At 43.8% G+C, this 20,460-nt stretch overlaps 1 protein-coding gene across 9 annotated transcripts in view; it reads left to right on the forward strand.

The window, feature by feature from the left end:
* Positions 1 to 20,460, forward strand: part of COBL (cordon-bleu WH2 repeat protein) — a 258,983-nt gene that overhangs the window by 98,059 nt on the left and 140,464 nt on the right. For 3 of the 9 annotated variants that reach the window (XM_049714449.1, XM_049714446.1, XM_049714450.1), the window contains exons 3-7: positions 559 to 769; positions 3,016 to 3,244; positions 5,351 to 5,395; positions 10,132 to 10,229; positions 14,306 to 14,380. In XM_049714449.1, the coding sequence (XP_049570406.1) occupies positions 559 to 769; positions 3,016 to 3,244; positions 5,351 to 5,395; positions 10,132 to 10,229; positions 14,306 to 14,380 (658 nt within the window). The remainder of the gene's footprint in view (positions 1 to 558; positions 770 to 3,015; positions 3,245 to 5,350; positions 5,396 to 10,131; positions 10,230 to 14,305; positions 14,381 to 20,460) is intronic. The other 6 variants (XM_033402282.2, XM_033402286.2, XM_049714447.1 and 3 more) reach the window with 5 other exon arrangements.

Here is a 20,460-nt window from a genome sequence, read left to right on the forward strand (position 1 = left end):
TTTGGGGCAAGCTGAGTTGTTATTTGGCTCCCTTAGTAAATAATGATCTGTGATGGGAGACATTATAAAAATTATTAAAAATTTTAAAATTTAGAAATTATAAAAATTCAAATAAGGTAATTTTCTTCATTTTTGGTCTTTAAAAAGCATACTTTTTAGCTAAAAAGAAAGCTGTTGTCTTCAACTTAAAATTTCAGTGTTTAAGATACACTATATTTGTGAATAACTGAAAATTTAATGCCTTATGCCCATACGTTAATATCATTTGTGCTGACCTTATAGGATTCAGGTCAACATATCCATGGGTTTAACTAGAAATGTAACTATTTTTCCAGCTATTCTGATTCTGATGGTGCTTTCAGTAGTGTTGTTTATTAGTATTGAAAGTGTTAAGATATCACTGTGCAGTCATGCTTGAGGAATTAACGAGAAGCTGTTTTCTTTCTTCCTACTGACGGCCAATTTGCTTATTCACCCACTGGTTCATTTGTCTTAACCCACTCAGCTAGCAGAAGATGCAAACATTCCCCATGACCGTGATTTGTTTCTCTCTTTCAGCCACGCGATGATGGACCTACTGGTTGAACTTTGCCTTCAGAACCACCTGAACCCGTCCAACCATGCCTTGGAGATCCGGTCTTCAGAAACTCAACAGCCTTTGAATTTTAAGCCAAATACTTTGGTTGGGACCCTGAATGCGCATACCGTATTTCTGAAAGAAAAAGTTCCTGAAGCGAAGGTTAAGGCTGGCCCCGCTAAGGTGCCTGAGGTCAGTAGCACGAGGGACCCTTTGTCATATAAGGCCATATGCAGTTCCCTGTGACCCAGGGTGCTGGAGCTGCTGAGGAGAGGCCGGCGGAGCCCCTGCTGTATAAGCAACGCACGCTGTGGTTGAGGTTTCCACTTGCGTGGTGGGCTAAGTTAGACCCTAAACTGAGTTTACTCTAGGAGACCGAAGTTCACGCATTGAATAATGTTTGTTGTGTAGCATTTCTCCTTTCCGTACCAGAGAAGAGGAGCCAGTCTAGAGCAGAACTATCCACCAGAACTTTCCGCAAAGATGGAAATGGTCTATAATTCTGCCCTCGGCAAGGTGACAGCCACTGATGACATGTAGCTGCTGAGCATGCGAAATGCAGCTAGTGTGATCGAAAAACAACTTTTCATTTCTTAATTTTCATTGAAATAACCACAGGTAGCCAATGTCTACCCTCTTGGCCTAGTCCTAAAGGTTCTAGCTGAGTTCTGGAGGCCTTCCTGTCCACGGCAGAGGTTGGAATATGTAGACGATGTAAACAGCTTCCTAGAGAGAGGAAACAGAAAGGGGTTCCCTTTTGAAATACTAATGTCAGAAATACTCATTGCAATTTGGATAATATTTTATGCATAGATTCCAGGCTTTTGAGTATTGATTAAAGGTAACTCCAGCTGCTTATTGTAATTTTTTTTTTTTGCGGTACACAGGCCTCTCACTGTTGTGGCCTCTCCCGTTGCGGAGCACAGGCTCCAGACGCGCAGGCTCAGCGGCCATGGCTCACGGGCCTAGCCGCTCTGCGGCATGTGGGATCTTCCCGGAGCGGGGCACGAACCCGTGTCCCCTGCATCGGCAGGCGGACTCTCAACCCCTGCGCCACCAGGGAAGCCCTATTGTACTTTTTAATAAGGCTTTGCTGTGGATCTTTCCTCTCCAGTTGAAAGCAATGCTATTTCATTCTTTTAGATTATTGTAATACCTACTAAATTTCCCTCTTTTTTTTTTTTTTTCCCGTTGCGGAGCACCGGCTCCGGACGCGCAGGCCCAGCGGCCATGGCTTACGGGCCCAGCCGCTCCGCGGCATGTGGGATCCTCCCGGACTGGGGCACGAACCCGCGTCCCCTGCATCGGCAGGCAGACTCCCAACCACTGCGCCACCAGGGAAGCCCTAAATTTCCCTATTTTTAAACATGGTAATTTGGCCAACAGGTCATGTCCTCTAGGTTTGGTTGGTTAATAACTTTTAATTGGTGGTATCTATACTTTGAGTTTTCCCTAATTCTTCAATTAAAATCACTGTTTAAGGAAATAAACCCTTTTTATATCTATATTCTGTGGCTTTTCTTGCCGTCTTGAACCCCAGCTGCAAATCCCAGGGGCAGGTGAGCCCAAGTGTATATATGACTCCAGTTTAAGAAGCATGGAAAAGATCTATGATTCCATTTTTCCTCCTAAAATTCATCAAACCCTGGCACTCAGACTGGAAAGGGGTGAGATAAATCTCAGTCCGTTTTTGTTTATTCAGTACACATTTACTGTGTCCACTCCCCAGGATCTTAGAACAACGTGGGTGATCAGTAAAGACCAAACAGAAGTTGACTGCATGAGACTTCAGCCTATTGCATTCTTGACGGGTCACTTTATCTGTAGACGTGTATAATCAGCTTTAGTCAAATTGATTTTTTTTTCTGATTATGATGTCTATTATTATATGCCTATTATATCTGTATGTCTAGTGTATGTTATATTTTTCTAGCTTAAAATACATGTGTGTAGTGTATCTGTGTCAATATTCATATAAATATATGATACTAGATATTAATATATTTATGTGGGTATTTTGTCTTCTTAAACAAAAATTTGATGTCTTGTTTTCTGAGGGTTTTTTTTTTTTTTTCCTTTAAATTGGATTGTTCACAAGAATTCCAAACCACTTCCCTTTAAGAAACGTATTAGTGCCTTGCATTCAGGTCTGTTTAGAATCCTTGAAAGACAGTGTGTATATTAGATTCCAAATTGAGACCCTCACTGCTGTCCATTTCCCCATGTTGGTAGCAGTTTGTTCATTAGCAAAAGAGATTGGAAGGTAAATTCATTTTTCCAGGCATTTGCTATTCCTATTCAGTGTGCCCTTTCCCCCATGACCCACTGAATTTTGGAAGAAAGACCCGGTCCACACAAAATCATGCCCTGCTGCATTCTAGTATAAACACAGCTGTGCAAAGATGCGCTCACGGAATTCTGCCTGCCATGTTTTCCAGAAGACGGTGCGCCTGGTGGTGAACTACCTGCGCACACAGAAGGCGGTGGTGCGCGTGAGCCCCGAGGTTCCCCTGCAGAGCATCCTCCCAGTCATCTGCGCCAAGTGCGACGTCAGCCCGGAGCACGTGGTGCTCCTCAGGGACAACGTGGCCGGTGAGGAGCTGGAGCTCTCGAAGTCCCTGAACGAGCTGGGGATAAAGGAGCTCTACGCCTGGGACAACAAGAGAGGTGAGGCCACCCAGCGTCTCAGACGCGGCGCCGCTGGCTCTCCGCGCATGCGTCGTAGCACAGAGCGATGGGGATGGGCGTTTGCAGGCCTCTCCAATTTTGTCCAAACCAGAACGGGAGTGGGCGGGAAATACAATACATGGATTGTAGTTGTACCTCTTTCCCCCAGTCGTGAGCATGCTCGTTACCCCTTGTCTCACGTGAGCTTCCATGAGATACGTAAAAAGGGGAAAGGTGAGAATACTGGCGCTTCTGCTCTAAAAGAACTTCTCAGAAGCCACGTGTGAACCGTATTCTCCTGGATTTCCTTTTCAGTTGCCATTAAATACTCCCAGGTCTCAAACGTTGCTCCTAATCGAAACCAGTGGCAGAATGCAGTGAGCTGTTCCCTAAACCTGCCCAAATGCAGTTCAGTTCCCTTCTATCCTTCTCCTCCCGTGAAGGTGGTACCAGCCTGAGATCACAGTTAGTAAGAGGCTCTGGCTTGAGTGACACCTCGAGGCCAATGTTGGTACAAAGACTGTTGTGTAAGCAGAGTTCCCTGATTGACACAGGGGCTGACTGTATTTGAACAACTGTGAGACCAAAAAAAATATATATATATGTATATATATAGTTAATATTCCTTGACTTTAGAATTATTAAAATGGACTTCACAAAAGTGTCTATTTTAATGAGCTCATTTGATATCCGTTGGCTTTTATTTCACAAATATTGACCAGGTTGGGCTTTTAAAATACACACATATTCAAGTTTTCATGTTTTTCTACAGTTTTTAAAAAATTTTTCCCAATTAAAAAAATCTGTATTTTCTTATTACCAAACTGTAATGGTCACAGTGGAACCTACCCTTCCCCCAGATCTCCTCCTGAAGGTTCTGGACCCTGGGTCTCATTTGACATTCAAGAAAGGGTTTTAGCTCAGTCATGTACAAGAACATAGACTATTTATTCCTTCAAAAAAAAGTGTTCTGGCATTTGAGAGTAATGCATCTTGTGTTTTATCCGGTATGTTTTTAAAACACAGAGAAGATGATTCTCAGCACCTTCTGCACGGGCCTGGATGTTGCCGGTGTGTCTGTCTCGTTATATCAGCCCTATTTAAATTTGGTTTCTGGGAATCTTTGGAAACAGAGCTTTCATTTGGAAAGACAGAAAAAGAGAAGGAAAGACAAGAAAAGAAACATTGCCCCACATTTAAGCATGTGAAAGGAAAAGTCTTCTGCAAACGAGTATTTCTGTTATGTGCTAGTCAATCGGAATATTTTGAAAGCTGGCTGTAGAATCTAATACCTGGGAAAAGTGTATGAAACCAGTCTCTGCATTAAGGAGTGCGCCCAGCAAGCCCGTGGGGGGTCTTCTGGGCACACGGGTGAGGCGGAGAGAGCGGAAACTGCCCTAAGCCTGGACCTCCCTCTTCTGACCCCGGCGCAGGGCAGGGCACGCTGTTGCACGCGGAGAAATAGCTGTCCCCCAGCCCCTGAGTCCTCCTCTGCACTGCCTCGGGCACCCTCCTGGGGACCCTCGTCCTGGGACCCCGGCAGCCTCCCCAGACAAATAAAGGAGCATCACCTGGCATGGCGAGGATGTGCCCTGCCTGTGGCCAACATCCTTTTCGTCTGGACCATAAGGTGCCATGTGGGCTGTGAAATATTTGATTGTCATCCTTGCCAAACGCCTCCATCCCATCCTACTGACAGTCAGACATTTGAGTAGAGAAGAGAACATTTCTGTCCGTGAGGAGCTCTCTTCTTTGCCCCTCTTGGGTTGCGCCCCCTCCCAGCTGGCAGCTGCTTGGGGAAGGGTAAAGGCCACGGGCAGGAGATGTGTTGTAGGCAGAGGCCCGCCCTGTTCTGGAATTCCTGGCGGCGGCAGCTTGAGAAAGCGGAAGGCTTTGCTGCCACCTGCTTCCAGGATGGCGCTTAGCAGCCAGACAGCTGCGGGATTCTAGGGGATCCAGGCCAGGGATGCAGGCCTGCTTTGCACTTAGCCTTCTCCTGCGGGGCACAGCAGCCTCAGTCCAGGCTGACACAGGGACCAAGGCCTTGTCAGGTGCTGCCGTGGGTCAAGAAGCCTGTCTTCACTCTCTGTTGCCTGCCTTTTCCAGTTCTTCTGACCAAAACACAGTCGGAGCCTTCCCTGAGCTGCCGAGGTACAGTGAGCCCAGCGCTGCCCCGCCAGCTGCACCTTGCATGGCTCTGGGCTAGGACGATGCACGGGGTGACCTGAGGGGATGCAGGGCAGCACCTCTGGGGGCGTCTGGCCAGGCTGAGCTGAGGTTGTGGCTTGGTTTCTTGACTCCCTGGTTGAAGAGAAGAACGTCCCTTGGGCAAGGGTTCGTTGTGTGGTTCTGATTGGTGAGCAGTGAGGGAGCTGTTTGTAGAAAACGGCCCTTTATGAACACAGAACTTCAGGGCAGAGCAGAAGTGGTCCATGCAGGAGAGGCCCCGTGCCCTTCTCACCTGTGCTTACCTGCCCTCAGGGTCCATCCTGCCTGCGGCAGAATCTGGGGCAGTGTGGATTGTGAAATCTGACCTTTTCTGTCATAGACAAGTATATAAATGACTAGTCCAAATTTTGCATTCATTTCTTATAAATTATTTATATATATATGTATGTATTATGTATAATACATACATATGCATGCACATACGTACATAGGCGTGTATGCACACACATTTGTATTGGGACTTATATAAATCTTTTGGACTACACACACACACATAACACACACACACACTCCAAGAGAGTCATTAAAATCCCAATGAGTGGATTTTATAGAAATTTCTGTCTGTGTTCGGTAAAGTGTTTAACATTAGACTTTGTTTCAAAGAGAAAAGTAATGCAGAAAATCTGGGCTTTGTTCTGGAGCCACAGACCAGGTGTCGTGTCTGACAGTGGTCTCCCTTCATGTTCCTCACCTGTTACCTCCTCCGTCATACGGGGCGGAGGGATGCTACAAAGAGAGGGACTCTCTTTTAAGAAGCACCACAGACACTTCTCCAAAGAAGACATACAGATGGCCAACAGGCACATGAAAAGATGCTCAGTATCACTAATTAGTAGAGAGATGCCAATCAAAACTATGATGAGGTATCACCTCACACCAGACAGAATGGTCATCATTAAAAAGTCTGCAAATAACAGCAAATTCTGGAGAGGATGTGGAGAAAAGGGAACCCTCTTACACTATTGGTGGGATTGGTGCAGCCACTATGGAGAACAGTATGGGGGGTCCTTTAAAAAGCTAAAAATAGAATTACCATATGATCCAGCAATCCCACTCCTAGGCATATATCTGGAGAAAACTCTACTTTGAGAAGATACATGCACCCCTATGTTCATAGCAGCACTATTTGCAACAGCTAAGACACAGAAGCAACCTAAGTGTCCATTGACAGACGAATGGGTAAAGATGAGGTACATATATACAAACGAATATTACTCAGTCATAAAAAAGAATGAAATAATGCCATTTGTAGGAACATGGATGGACCTAGAGATTATCATACTAAGTGAAGTAAGTCAAAGACAAATACCATGTGATATATCACTTATATGTGGAATCTAAAAAAAAATGATACAAATGAACTTACTTACAAAACAGAAACAGACTCACAGACATAGAAAACAAACTCAAGGTTACCAAAGGGGAAGGGTGGAGGGGATAAATTAGGAGTTTGGGACTAACAGATACACATACTACTATATATAAAATAGATGACCTGTTGTATAGCACAGGGAACTATACTCAATATCTTGTAATAACCTATAATGGAAAAGAATCTGAAAAAGAATATATCACTCTATATATCTATATCTATCAATCAATCTAGCTAGCTAGCTAGCTAACTGAAACTAACACAACGTTTTAAATCAGCTATGCTCCAATTAAAAAAAGAAGCACCATGAATAGATAGTTGGTTTGAGCAGAAAACTCATATATATGAAGGCTTGATCAGTTCTGAGTGATCTGATCTGGGGATATTGTAAGGCTGAGGGCAGCGGGGAAGGTGAATCAGAGCTATTTTGACTGTTCTTTGACGACCCCCATGATGGGGATGGTCACTTACAAACGTGCACATTTCCCTGCGATGCAGACCCAGTTTCCCCTCTTGCATTTACAAGCTTGGTGACCCTGATCTGGCCCCCGACGGCTTGCTCCATTTCTGCATCTGGAAAAGTGGACGTTTTCAATGAGCCAGTCCTCAAGGGCCCCTGCAGCGTCCTCCATCCGTCCACACCCCTCAGCTCATCCGTATCACCTTCCAGATCACTTTGAAACTTCCAAACGGATGAGACACAACCTCCCCTGTGTTTTTATTCATATCTAAGTCGTAGTAAATGAGAGTAAATTGAAACAAAATAAACTCCACGCTCAAATTGCCATCCACTGAGAACCACGGCTTCTAGGTCTTAGCTGGCATATTTTCTCCAGGCCTGGCTGCGACCCAGGCGGGGCACCTTGGGGGTCTTGGCTGATGGGAACACGGTCAGGAAAACCAAGCGATCTTGCCCTGCCCTGCAGCCCATCCTTCCGCAGTGCCTGCCAGTCTCAAACCTCACAGAAGGCCCCATCAGTCCAGAATCTCCGAGCCTCACCTTTGAGATTAGACCGTCTGGTTGGGGCCCAGCTCAGAGCTGGGCAGCTGTGGGCTGCGGCCTCTCGGTCCCCTTGGGGCGGCTCTGTGCCCCGAGCCCGAGCCTCAGTCCTGGGGCTGGTGACCAGCCCCTCCCCCTGTCCAGGAAGAGAAATGAGAGGCTGAATCTCTGATCCAGTCTCACCGTGGTGTGGCTGGCACAACGGCCTGTGTGCCAGTGATGTGTTCTCGCTCCCTCATCTCTCAGGCACTGTCAGATCCTGCACTTGCTACATCTGTGTCACATAGCAGTCAATTCTAGGAACATCAGAGGTACAAACATACACGTTGGGGCATACTTTTGTCCACATATCGCTTTACTCTGCGGTACAGAATATTTTGCTACAGGCTCTGGGCCTAACAGAGGGTTTTGGTGCAATTAACTGTGAACCCTACGTGCACGCGTGTTTCCGGGGAGTTGCATGTCTCACCACTGAAGCCGGTCCCCTCGCTGGTTTGGATGTCATGTGATGTGGGGACCGCTGATTGGCCTGGCTGGAGCCACCTGCATGAAGCTGAGAGGCCTGGTTCCTGGGACTAAAACCGGAGCCTTTGCCACTGACAGAATGCAGGCATTCAGGGGCTTGGTTTTTGCTTCACTGGGAGGACAGTATTACGTTAATGCATGTCACAAAGGCTCCGACTTCCGCGTCTGCCTTCTCGAGTTGGAATATGAAATTCTTGCTTAGCAGATGAGCAGTCCACCGATATTTACCTGGTTTGGGTTGGTATCTTGGTGGCAGAGTTTGTAAAATCCAGTCCACATTTTTCCACCAGTGGTTTGGTGGTCCAGCAGTTGGCAGCGGTGTGGGGAAATTAATTTTTCAGTCCTTCAGCAACACCTCAACATCTTTTCTTCCGGCCGTACCTGTGTGCCTTGGAAGACAAGAACAGGATGAGCGGATGACAAAGGCCTGGAGTGGCCTTCGGAGTGTCATCGATCGATGAATAATGGTCACAATGGTTGTGGTGGCACTGAGGGTGCCAGGCTTGGTCATCTGAGTCATCTTCCATCTGCAGATGGGGAAACTGAGGCCCAGTACGCCCCCACGACAGCGTCCTTAAGCTCTACTCTGCTGGCTCTCCAGTGTGGTCCCCACAGCTTAAGCATCCCAGGGTGGGGGGTGCTTGTTGAGTGGGGAGTGCTGGGCCCCATGCCCAGAGTCTCCCATATGGGCATCTGGTGCAGCCCGAGGTCCCAGGGATGCCGCTGCCACCAGTTCTGCCTTGCCCTGGAGACCATGGCCCTTGGCTGCGTCGTCACCATCCTGACTGGCCTGGGCTTTGGTGCCCCATCTGGAACTCCAGAGCATCCTTTCTAGCCCGAAAATCCCGCTGAAGAAACTCCAGGAAATGGAGAAGATTGAGGAGTTAGAAGTCAAGGGTAAAAAAAAACAATAGAAGAAAAAATAGGTCCCCTAGAGAATGTAATGAAAAAGGAAAACATCCTGTTTGAGGTAGAGGAAGAAAAATCTGGGGACATGGGTCATGGAGGAGCTGACTTGGTTATTTCAGAAGGCCCCTGGGTAAACCATCACTGTTACTCCACGTTCTGGAAAGGAGTGGGCTCCTCAAGCCGGGAAGCTGTTGATGTAGTTTATTTAGTTTGCGTTTTTACCGCCACCTCATAATTCTTAAAGCAGATGTTTAGCACAGGTGCCGCAGTCCCGAGAGCCGTGCTGTCCGGTCTGATGGTCACAAACCAGGCATGGCCGTCAGGCACGAGGCATGTGGCCAGTGCAAGCTGAGATGTGCCGTGATGTGCACAGTGCATTTTGAAGGCTTAGTACCAAAACGAATGTAAAACACCTCATTAATAATGTTATATGGATTATGTGACGGAATACTAATATTTTAGATCTATTGGGTTAAATAAAACATTATTAAAATCAATTTCACCTGGTTCTTTTTGGTGCAGCTGTTGGAAAATGCAAAATTACGTATATAGTCCCTTTATTTTTTGTTGCACAATACTGCCCTAGAACTTCTGGATTTATTCGGGGGTTTTTTTGTTTTGTTTTGTTTTGTTTTTACAATACTAAAGATTATAAGAACCTTTAGAGATTTCCTAAACCCAACTGGAGGCTCTGGGTGGCTCAGAACGCTTTGAGAGAAATAGTTTTGCTCTCTTATAAGAACTAAAGTTTAAGACTAGAGTAGAAAAAATCATTTGTTGATATTTTTAAAGTACTTAATCTAATGTTTCATATGCTGAAAAATAACTTAGTACTTTTTTTTTTTTCCCCAGAAACCTTTAGAAAATCATCACTTGGCAACGGTGAGACAGATAAAGAGAAGAAAAAAATTCTGGGATTTTTCAAAGTTAATAAAAGAAGCGATAGTAAGGTAATTGATTCAGTATCAAATATCAATCAAATTGACATATGATTCTGCATTCTGTACAGACAGTTTCTTGAGATGTTTGTCCTCAGCCTCTCTTGGAATTTGTCTAAATACACGTAGGAGTCCTCACTCCTTCAGGGAGTAGGGTGCGTGTCGTGTCAGTATGCACAAGTGCCTCTCATATCCCACACTTGGTTCCTAAAACAGTGGTCTTGGGTGATGGTGTTTAATTCACCAGCAGAACACGAAACCATGCACCCTCTCTGCTGGTACCTGCACAGTCCTGGAAGGAGGTTGAAGCTCAGTAAACAGCCTCTGGATGGATGGATAAGTGAATGCATGGTACGGTTAAGTTTATATAAATACCCAATATCCCAACAAATGAAGCAAATCTTCAGAACTTGTACAACCTGGTGCAGCTTCAAGGAGCTGCCCAGGGGCCGCTTTGTGGAGAAGAACATGAGCTGTTGAGTGGGTCCATTTGCCAGTAAATTTTAGATGTTCCCTGCTCCTCCCCATATGATTTGGGAACATGCTGAATAAGTTAATTTTATTGATCTGGTTGGTCTTAGTTAATAAATCCTAAAACCGTAATTTGGGTACAGTGTTATAAAGTCATAGTACAGAGAGTAAAAATGAACACATTTAAAATCATCTTTGAACCCTCAAGCTATACAGGCCTTCTAACTACCAAGAAAGGAAAATGCTTGTGATCTCTATTGTGTTGGTTTAAAAAGGTTTATTTTGCTGGGTCAAGTATTTTCTCTTAACTAGTAGATGGCACTAAAAAAGACAGAACCATCGTGGGGAACGTTAGTCTTTAATCCGCCAGCCGGGTTTGGAAGCGTCCGCCGTCCACGGAGCGGTAGAAGAGGCGTGAGTAGGGTGGACGGACGTTGGTCCAGAGCCCTCCCTGCCCATTGCATGGCCCTTGCATCTGTGCACCAGCCTGCATGTGTCCTGACCTTCCGGAGCCCACGGGGTCAGAATTACCATCCACCCCATGTTCCTGATGAGGACACTGGGGCCCAAAGAAATAAACTTTTTCAGGGTCCTGGGGTTAGATCCCGGGTCAGCTTGTGGTTCGGAGGTGAGAGGTCAGTGAGAACGCTGGGTGGAAGCTGGCAGCCCAGAGAGAAGTTGCCACCTGAACTAGTGAGGGGTCCTTGTCCTCAGGAGACTCTGCCAAACTCCAGTGCATTGCCCTCGACCACCTGATGCTTTGATTGTGGATTCTTCATTCTCTGTCTTATTACTGATTGTGTGTGTTTCCCCCCGCTTCCATGTGTCCTTTGAAAATCTCTGCTCCGTGTGTGTCTCTACTTAAGATCTTCTGTGCCCTCACCCCACCATCCTGTCCCCCTCCTCTTCCCTCCTCCCCCATCCTTTCCTTTCCTGCCAGAATTCCTTGAAATTACAGATTCAGTTTCACATTTGAATTTCCCCTTACTCTATTAATGTTGGGTTTCTGGTTCCTGTCATCTTTTTAAAAATATTTTATTGAAGTATAGTTGATTTACAGTGCTGTGTTAATTTCTGCTGTACAGCAAAGTGACTCAGTTATATATACATATATTCTGTTTCATATTCTTTCCCATTATGGTTTATCACAGGATATTGAATATAGTTCCCTGTGCTGTACAGTAGGACCTTGTTATTTATCCATCCTATATAATATAGTTTGCATCTGCTAATCCCAAACTCCCACTGCATCCTTCCCTCACCCCTTGGCAACCACAAGTCTGTTCTCTATGTCTGTGAGGCTGTTTCTGTTTCATAGATAGGTTGGTTTGTATCATACTTCAGATGCCACGTATAAGCGATATCATATGCTATTTGTCTCTGTCTGACTTACTTCACTTAGTATGATAATCTCTAGGTCCATCCATGTTGCTGCAAATGGCATTATTTCATTCTATTTTATGGCTGAGTAGTATTCCATTGTATATATGTACCACATATTCTTTTTGATGGCTGGGTAATATGCTTCCTGACATTTGAGGTCAGTTTGCTGGGACTGCAGGCACCGCTGGCCTCTTGGGTTCTCACTATTCTAATTCACAGAAAATCTACCCTTTCCTCACACCAAGATCTCAAGAGCCCTTCTTCTTGTATCTTCCTGCTTTTGAGGCATGAAACTGCCAGTGCAGTCAGTAGGAAATCTAGAAATGCCTTTGTTTCAAGCAGCATAAGAGCCGAGTGCATGTGATGGTCTAGCAGAGCATTCTCCAGGAGAGTCTGAAACACCTGTGAAAGTGCCACAGATGGTGAGGAAGCCTGGTCTGTGGGTCCCAGGGGCTTTCCCTCCGCCCTGCCCCATCTTTTTTCGGTCTTAGACTGGCTAGAAGCATTTTTCCTTTCTCATACACCTCATCTTTCCCTCTCATTTATTTTATTTTATTTTGCCCTCAACTGCCCTTCTACAGTCGTAACCTTCCTGGATTATTTGTTGTTTGGGGCATTAACCTTTTCCTTCCTTGTTTCTCTCTGTGTTTATTGTTGGAGGTGCTGTGCTAAACGCACCCTCCTTTCATCTTCTATAAACCTGGCGAGAGAGCCATTATCAACCCCATTGTACAGGTGAAGAAGCCCAGGCTGCACATTCTGAGCAAATCCCAGGGCTAGTGTTGCCAGAATTCGGACCCGCCTGTCTTTCCAGAGCCGTGGCTCTCACCGTCCACACACTGTACGCTGCCTGGCAAGCCTGGGTCTCAGGTTTTCTTCATTAATAGCAGGAGGGTTTGGATTAAATTATTTCTTTTATTTTTAAAAGTTTAATAAATTTATTTATTTGTTTTTGGCTGCGTTGGGTCTTTGTTGCTGCGTGCAACAGCAAACATAGGCTTTCTCCAGTTGCGGTGAGCGGGGGCTACTCTTCGTTGCGGTGCATGGGCTTCTCACTGTGGTGGCTTCTCTTATTGCGGAGCACGGGCTCTAGGCGTGCAGGCGTCAGTAGTTGTGACACGCAGACTCAGTAGTTGTGGCTCGTGGGCTTAGTTGCTCCGTGGCATGTGGAATCATCCCAGACCAGGGCTCGAACCCATGTCCCCTGCATTGGCAGGTGGATTCCTTCCCTGGCAGGCCACCGGGGAAGTCCTGAGTCAATCATTTTTTAAATGATTTCTAAAATCCTGTGATGCCAGATAGTCTACACATGTCTGAGAGCAAAATACTAAGAATGGAGACATTTAAAGTTAAACTGAGTCTTTATTATCTACTTAAAGGAAAAAACATGCATATGTGTGTGTAAAATCTCAGTAGAGAATACGCTTAAAAAGGTATCATTTTGGCTGAAGTCAATGAGGGAAAGTATCCTTCCTTGTTTTAAAACTTTGGTATTTTAATGTTCTTTCAACGTGATAACTTTGTTTCATTTTGACATTATTTATTCTCCTAACCAAGTAGTTCTGAAAATACCTTAGAATCACCTTAAGATCTAGTGTAACAATTGGATTCTTGGGTCACATCCCCAAAGATCCTCATTTGGGAGGGCAGGGTGTGGCCCAGAGCTGTATTTTCCAGGGCACCTGGTGGTTCTCTGTCTGGAGGTCACCACACCATCAAGGGAAACCTTCTTTTAAACCATGAAGTGAGATGTCATTATTGTTCACCTTTTATGGGTAGGGAGTGAGGTACCTGGTGAGTTATTTTGATGTGTATCCAGTCGATCAGCAATGCAGTGGTAAACTGAATTTAAAACGTAGAAATCCTCAAAACCTACTGAATTAATTGGTTTTCGGAGCTAATTGATCAGCTCAGACCCACTGCTGTTTTCATATTGCATCTCTTCTAAGCAAAAGAGATGCTCTGGGGAAAAAGACAAAATGGAAACTCACACTCCATGAGTCATGAATTTCAAAACTGTGGTTGTCAGATCTGTGAGCACTGCTTAGGGACTATTTTAGAACAGCTTTCAGGTTCCTAAGAATCGTGGCCGTGGATTACAGCTGTTTATGCAGATGCTGCTGCCCTGAGGGACGGCCAGGCTGGCGTGGTTTGCTTTAATAATTGCTAAGGACAACTGTTCTGTGTGATGCTGCTGTCACCTGGAGATGACGGGGGTCCTGCTTCTGTTCCAGGCAGAGCAGCTCAGGCAGCCGGGGGCAGACAGCGATGAGGATGCCTCCAAGTCCACACTGGGAAGGGGCTCGAACGTGAGTACTAACACCGCAGGGGCTTCGCGCTAACCTCGTGGGGCTTCTGGCAGCTTTGCACCACCTTCCGGGAAATGAAATTATAGATTAGTTTAGTTGTTTTTTGTTTTGTGGGTTTTTATAAACTAGATAGTTGCACAAAGCGTCATGTGGCTTCTTTTTTAGTTGCCCGTGGTGCATTCAGAAGATGAGGAATGTGTTACTTTCCGAATGTGTTAGTTTCCAGTTCTCCAGCCCCCGCCGGCGTGATGCGGAGGGCCCTTCATTAGAGTAACTGAGTTACACCGTCTGAAACCACCTCCCTGCATTCTCAGAGCAGCTGATGGTTTTGGAGCCACACAGCCTGTTTCCTAAATTCTGCAGCCCTACGTTGAAAGAATTTTTTAAAACTTTCTGTGCCCTCGCATTTCAAAGTTGGCATACAAAAAGCTTCTTCCTAATTTTAAGTACTTGAAGGAAAATATTTCATAGCATCTTATAAATATTGACATTTTAAATGTATCTAATAAAGTTTGATACGATCACTTTAAAAATCACATAGATACATAGACAAATCACAGAGACAAACTCTTCTATAACAATAAACCATTTTGCATTATTATTCTTTTTTCTTGACTTCACATTTCCGTACTGGTCCCATGTAAAATTGTATTCTATTCAATATATATTTTGTTTTTAAAAGTCTGTTTTAAATAGTTGAAATGAAATGTGATACAAAACAAGAATGTCTATCTAAATTAGATTTTTAAATTTCATGTGATCATAAAACTGTGGGTAGGAAAATACTCTTCTAGATTGAGTTCTTATTACAATTGCAAATAAATATAAACAATATAAATATATTAACAACTGCTGATATATAATTGTTAAGCGTGAAAAGGAAATCTTTCTTGAAAAGATGTCTTTTAATAAGATGAAAGGTAATTTTTAAATTTATTCCATATACCCATGAATGAACATAATTTATGGATAAAACCAGAAAAGCTTCAACATTAATTGTGTGACTCTTTCTGTTTTTATTGGTTTAAACCCTGAGGAAATATTTTGCATAAATAAGTACAAGAGAATGAAAAGGGTTACTGCTATAACAGTGCCTTTCAATTCTTTGAAGTCCTTCTGGTCAATCACATAGTGATCTATTATCAGATATTATTTTGATTGATCTTTTATCTGTACCTGACTAGGTTCTCGTTTAATTGGTCAATAGCCAAGATTTGGAAGCCATTTGACTTGCCAGGGGGGTTGTTACTCAGTCACACGAAAGTTATTGACTTCTGGGAGGTATAAGAAAAACACTTTATCAAGATTTCTCAGATAATAATTACACTCATTACTCAGAGGCACTTTCTCTTTTTTTAAAATAATGTTTGAAGACATCTCTCCCAAAGGAACAAATACAGTAGAAATCCAATAATATATGTTGTGAAAAAAATTTTTTATTCATAAAGTATAATATACATATAAAGAAGTATTATCATTAAGTGTGATATAGTTTCTGAAATTGTTTCTAGATACTTAAAGTAAATCAAAATGAGCAATTTGACATCATAACTCTTCTTTTCATTCATGTTATATTTTTCAGAAGTCTCAAGTTAGAATTACATGTGTCCCAGCTACTGATTTTACTAACATGTTTATCTGAGCTAAGGGATAGCAAAGCTGACCATTTTTAAAAATTGAGATATAATCAACATACAACATTGTATTAGTTTTAGACATACAACATAATGATTTGATGTATGTATATATTGCAAAAGGATTACCACAATTGTTTAGTTAACATCCCTCCACCCAAAAAAAAAAAAAAAGTGTGACTGTGTGTGCTGATGGATGTCACAGGCACTTTCTAAACCTAATATATCATCAGTAAGTTTTGAGGAAAATGACATATTGTCAGTTTTCACTGAGGAAATTGACATATTGTCAGTTTTCACTCACTTTTGCCAAAATAGTGGTTTTTAGTGAATGTTAAAAATCTCATCCCAGGGCTTCCCTGGTGGCACAGTGGTTGAGAGTCCGCCTGCCGATGCAGGGGACACGGGTTCGTGCCCCGGTCCGGGAAGATCCCACATGCCGCGGAGCGGCTGGGCCCGTGAGCCATGGCCGCTGAGCCTGCGCGTCCGGAGCCTGTGCTCCACAAAGGGAGAGGCCATGGCAGTGAGAAGCCCGCGTACCGCAAAAAAAAAAAAAAAAATCTCATCCCAAACTTTAAGTCTATTTTTGTCAGGATCTTAGGTTTATAGATTTAGCCCATTCGATTTATGGAGAATGTCTGCCATATAAATTAATTAGCAAAATGGGCCCTTATTGTCCAATCAAAAAGCCAAATCACATTTACTTGTGGTTAAAAAAAAAGTCAAGTCATATTTTTAATTTGAGTAAGTGTGTTAATATGTATCCTCCTGACAATTATCAACCTCAGTTCTGAATCTGAAGGTAGCTAACTATGGATTCTCAGTTTCTCTTCCATCACTTTAAAAACATAGGAGTTTAATGCCCTGGACTTGACGCTGTTTTCCCTTTTGATTCCCATATTTTAATGCTCTTTGAAAATCAGCTCTCAACTTTCCTGACAACCAAATCTTGCTGGTTTCCACTAAGAAGGATTTAACTCGTGGTGGGAACTCAGGCCGGGCTGGAGCCTGGGGTGACCGCAGCTCGTCCATAGAAACGCATGTGACCAGTATTCTCATCTGACCCCAAATTAACCTGAGTACAATTACATAATGAGAAGGTCTCTTCTTCAGCTGTATAATCTTCAGCAAGTCTTTCCTTACCATAACCACATCAGCAATGCTGCTTCTTTGCTATAAAACAGACTTAAATCCACTGAGGATGGTTTAAATGTCCGTGGACTCAATTGGTCTGTAAGGCTTATCTTTTGTCAGCCTCAATTTTGGCCACAGATTGTTGGAAAATGTCTTCTAATATTTCACACACTCTGCCAGCAAACTTTGTGTCTGAGTAGAGGATCTGTTCAACTACCCTGAAGGGCTTGACCCCTCACGCCTCTTTGGTTATTACAACATGCCAGGAGTTATTACTTTTTCTACAGCAATGGATGGTAGCATAAGTTTTGCAGTGGGCATTGCTAATTTGGGTGAGATTTTTTTCTTACAAATGCAGCCTAAGAACACATTCATGACATGATAGATAGATAGATAGATAGATAGATAGATAGATAGATAGATAGGTAAACCTAGGCCAAAAGTCCATAGGAAATATCCAAAGCATTATTGAGGAAAATCATAAAATTCTACAAATACACACAAAAGTAGAGTTGTGCAAATGGAAAGACGGGCCATATTCTTAGACATGAAGACTCCACATCATTATGTCATCAGGTTTGTTGTAGAGCTAAGTGAACTGAGCAGTTTAAGGGAAGCAGGAAAATCATTGAATACAGATATGGAGTGGTCTCTAGGGGGTTTGTTTGTTTTTTTCATGTTTTAAAATCACGTGTGACTTTTACTAGAAATCAAAGTCAATCAAGGAATCTGCAGTGTGGTAGATTAACTATTCACCTGGAAATAAGAGTTTACTGGGTTTGAAGGCCTAGGGCAGGATAGCACTTAATAAAATAATGCTGGCCAAAGAGGACGATGCCCACAGCTGCTACTACCTGCCTGCCTGTGCCAGGCCCGTGCTTAGTTCAATTATCTCATTTCATCCTCCCCACATCACTGTAAAGTCGGTGCAGCCTTCCTTACACAGACGCAGAAATTCCCAGCTTCCGGAGGCCAAGTGGCTGGTCTAATCCGTTGATGTCTGCTTATGTTCCCCAGTGTTTTATGTTCATGTTTATATTTCTTCATGTCTGTGATGTCTGATCTATGTTTGAGATTATGCTTTCTTTTTTCAAGCAAGTTGGTGATGTAACATTTCTTAAGAGCGCTGCTCCTGTTTTTATAAATTTCCCCAAGCCCTTGACTCCTAGCTGAGTGCAGGCATCTGCCCTTGGGGTGTAGAGCTGAGCTTTTATTCCAAGGCAGCAGAGGGGGCCTCTCTGTCTCCCCTTTCTTCATCTGTATGACGGGCATCACGCCATCCACCCTGCAGCACCGTTGTAAGGATTAGCAATTATAGAGCTCGGCTAATAACTTTAGGAAGCATTCTGAAATGGTGAGTAAACTGGATCAGAGCTTCATTAGAAACTTTCCAGATAGTATTGTTATTTTTCCTTGAGAAAATGCAACTAGTTTCTTATATTTGTAACCTGAAGAGTCAGAAGAGAATAGATCCGCATTTAAAAAAAATTATCCTAGGGTATGTAGGTAGTCAGATAGTAGTCAGATCTTTCCTGGAAAGACTAATTTTATGTAAACTAACATTTAGTCTATTCCAAGATACATTTTCATTTTCTTAATCAAAGGACCCTTGAATCAGAGTGAATATAAACACCTCACGAATAATTTCAAGCAGTTTTCCTGGAATTTGGCATTTTCCGGGAAACTGTCCCTTCTCTGAGCATGCGTGACATCCTACAGATCTGGACCCTGAGACACATGGAGGGAACGTGGTCAGGGTCCACAGGATGTGATTGGCGGCAAGGTGGGAATGGTCCTCAGGCCTCAGTCTCCATCCTCTGCTCTTTTCCTAAGTCACATAGACAGCAGTATGAACTCTGCACCAGATGCAAAGACACCTGAGCTCCTTTGTAATCCAGCGCACAGAAATGCCACACGCGCAGAATACGGTAGCATCTGGCAAGGTGGTCAGTAATGCTCTGGTGTAGGAAGAGGAGGACCCGAGTTCTTAATCTGCTTCTGTTATTAACTCTGGGATTTGGGGCAAATTGTAAAACGAACTGTAGTGACTGACCTTTTATAGGCCCCTGGCCTTCATTTACATGCTATAAATTTGACCAATCTAAAAATGTATCAACGTGAGCCATACCAGATACCATTGTGTTGCTTATTACCATTGTTCTAAAATCTTTTGGTGAATGATTTTTAAAAAGTATTGCCTCAATTTAAAAAAATCATCTGGGGCCATGTTTCCCCTGTTCAGGCAGTTATGGAAGGTTTCCATCATCCTAGGAGTTGCTCACCACGTTCTGAAGTGATTCTCGACCCAAAGCCTGAATAAGCTTTTGGGGTCCAGGTTGAAATGTCCCCACAGAGTCATCTGGCCAGGATGGCGACGGCTGCTGTATTGAAGTCCTGCCCTTAGGAGCCCAAGAAGTTGAGGGGGATGCCCATCAGTAACATGACACTTTCCGAAAAAGTTATTAAAAAGTAAGTTGTAAAGCAAGCCCCATGCTCATCAGAGATCCTGTATTTCTCCCCAGCTCGCACGGGCCTGTTAAGAATCCCGTCCCAAGTGGATGATAAAGAGCTGGCCCCTCCAAATGCGTGTCGTCAGATCCGCCACAAGGGGGCAGTGTTTGTCCAGACACAGCGAGTCCTGCTGAAACCCCTGGCCTGACAAAGCTAAAATTTGCTGTTTTTTGAGCATTCACAAAATCGAGGGATGAGCCACGTTTGGGATATAGAACTAATTTTTGTTATACATCCATTTTGAAGAGATATTTTAAAAGTCTAGTGTATACCTTTCAAAAACGGTTTATATTCAAGATTATAAAATAAGTACCATATGGAAAGTTTTAAATGGGGAGTGAGGGAGTCACGTGGAATGCCAACAGCCCAACACCATTTCTCATCACTTTGTATGTTCTCTTGAGCCTTTCTGGTGCCTAAGGCCAACTGTGATGTACACAGTGCTGTGCTTTTTTCCTTTAGCATCATGTCGTTTACAATTCGCTCTGGTACAACAATGGTCTTTTAACTTTTTAAAAGTTGTATGATCATCCAGGAAGAGGGGAAAGTGTGGCTTTTGTTTCTGTTTGCTTGAATCTGGATTCTGCCTTTAGCACGTACAACTCTGTGACCTTTACAGCCTCCCCTCCCCCATGTGTGCAATGGGTTTGTCATCATCACTCCCAGGGCTCCTGGCACTCGCTAAGCTGCATCACTCTGCCCCGTTACTTGTTGCTTTTTTTTCCTCTGGAACTATAAATAATGAGAGGACTATCTTCATCCCCAGAGCCCATATTCATTTGGGGACTTTTCCTTAATAGA

The sequence above is a fragment of the Orcinus orca genome, chromosome 9 (genome assembly GCF_937001465.1).
Source record: "Orcinus orca chromosome 9, mOrcOrc1.1, whole genome shotgun sequence".
NCBI lineage: Eukaryota > Metazoa > Chordata > Mammalia > Artiodactyla > Delphinidae > Orcinus > Orcinus orca.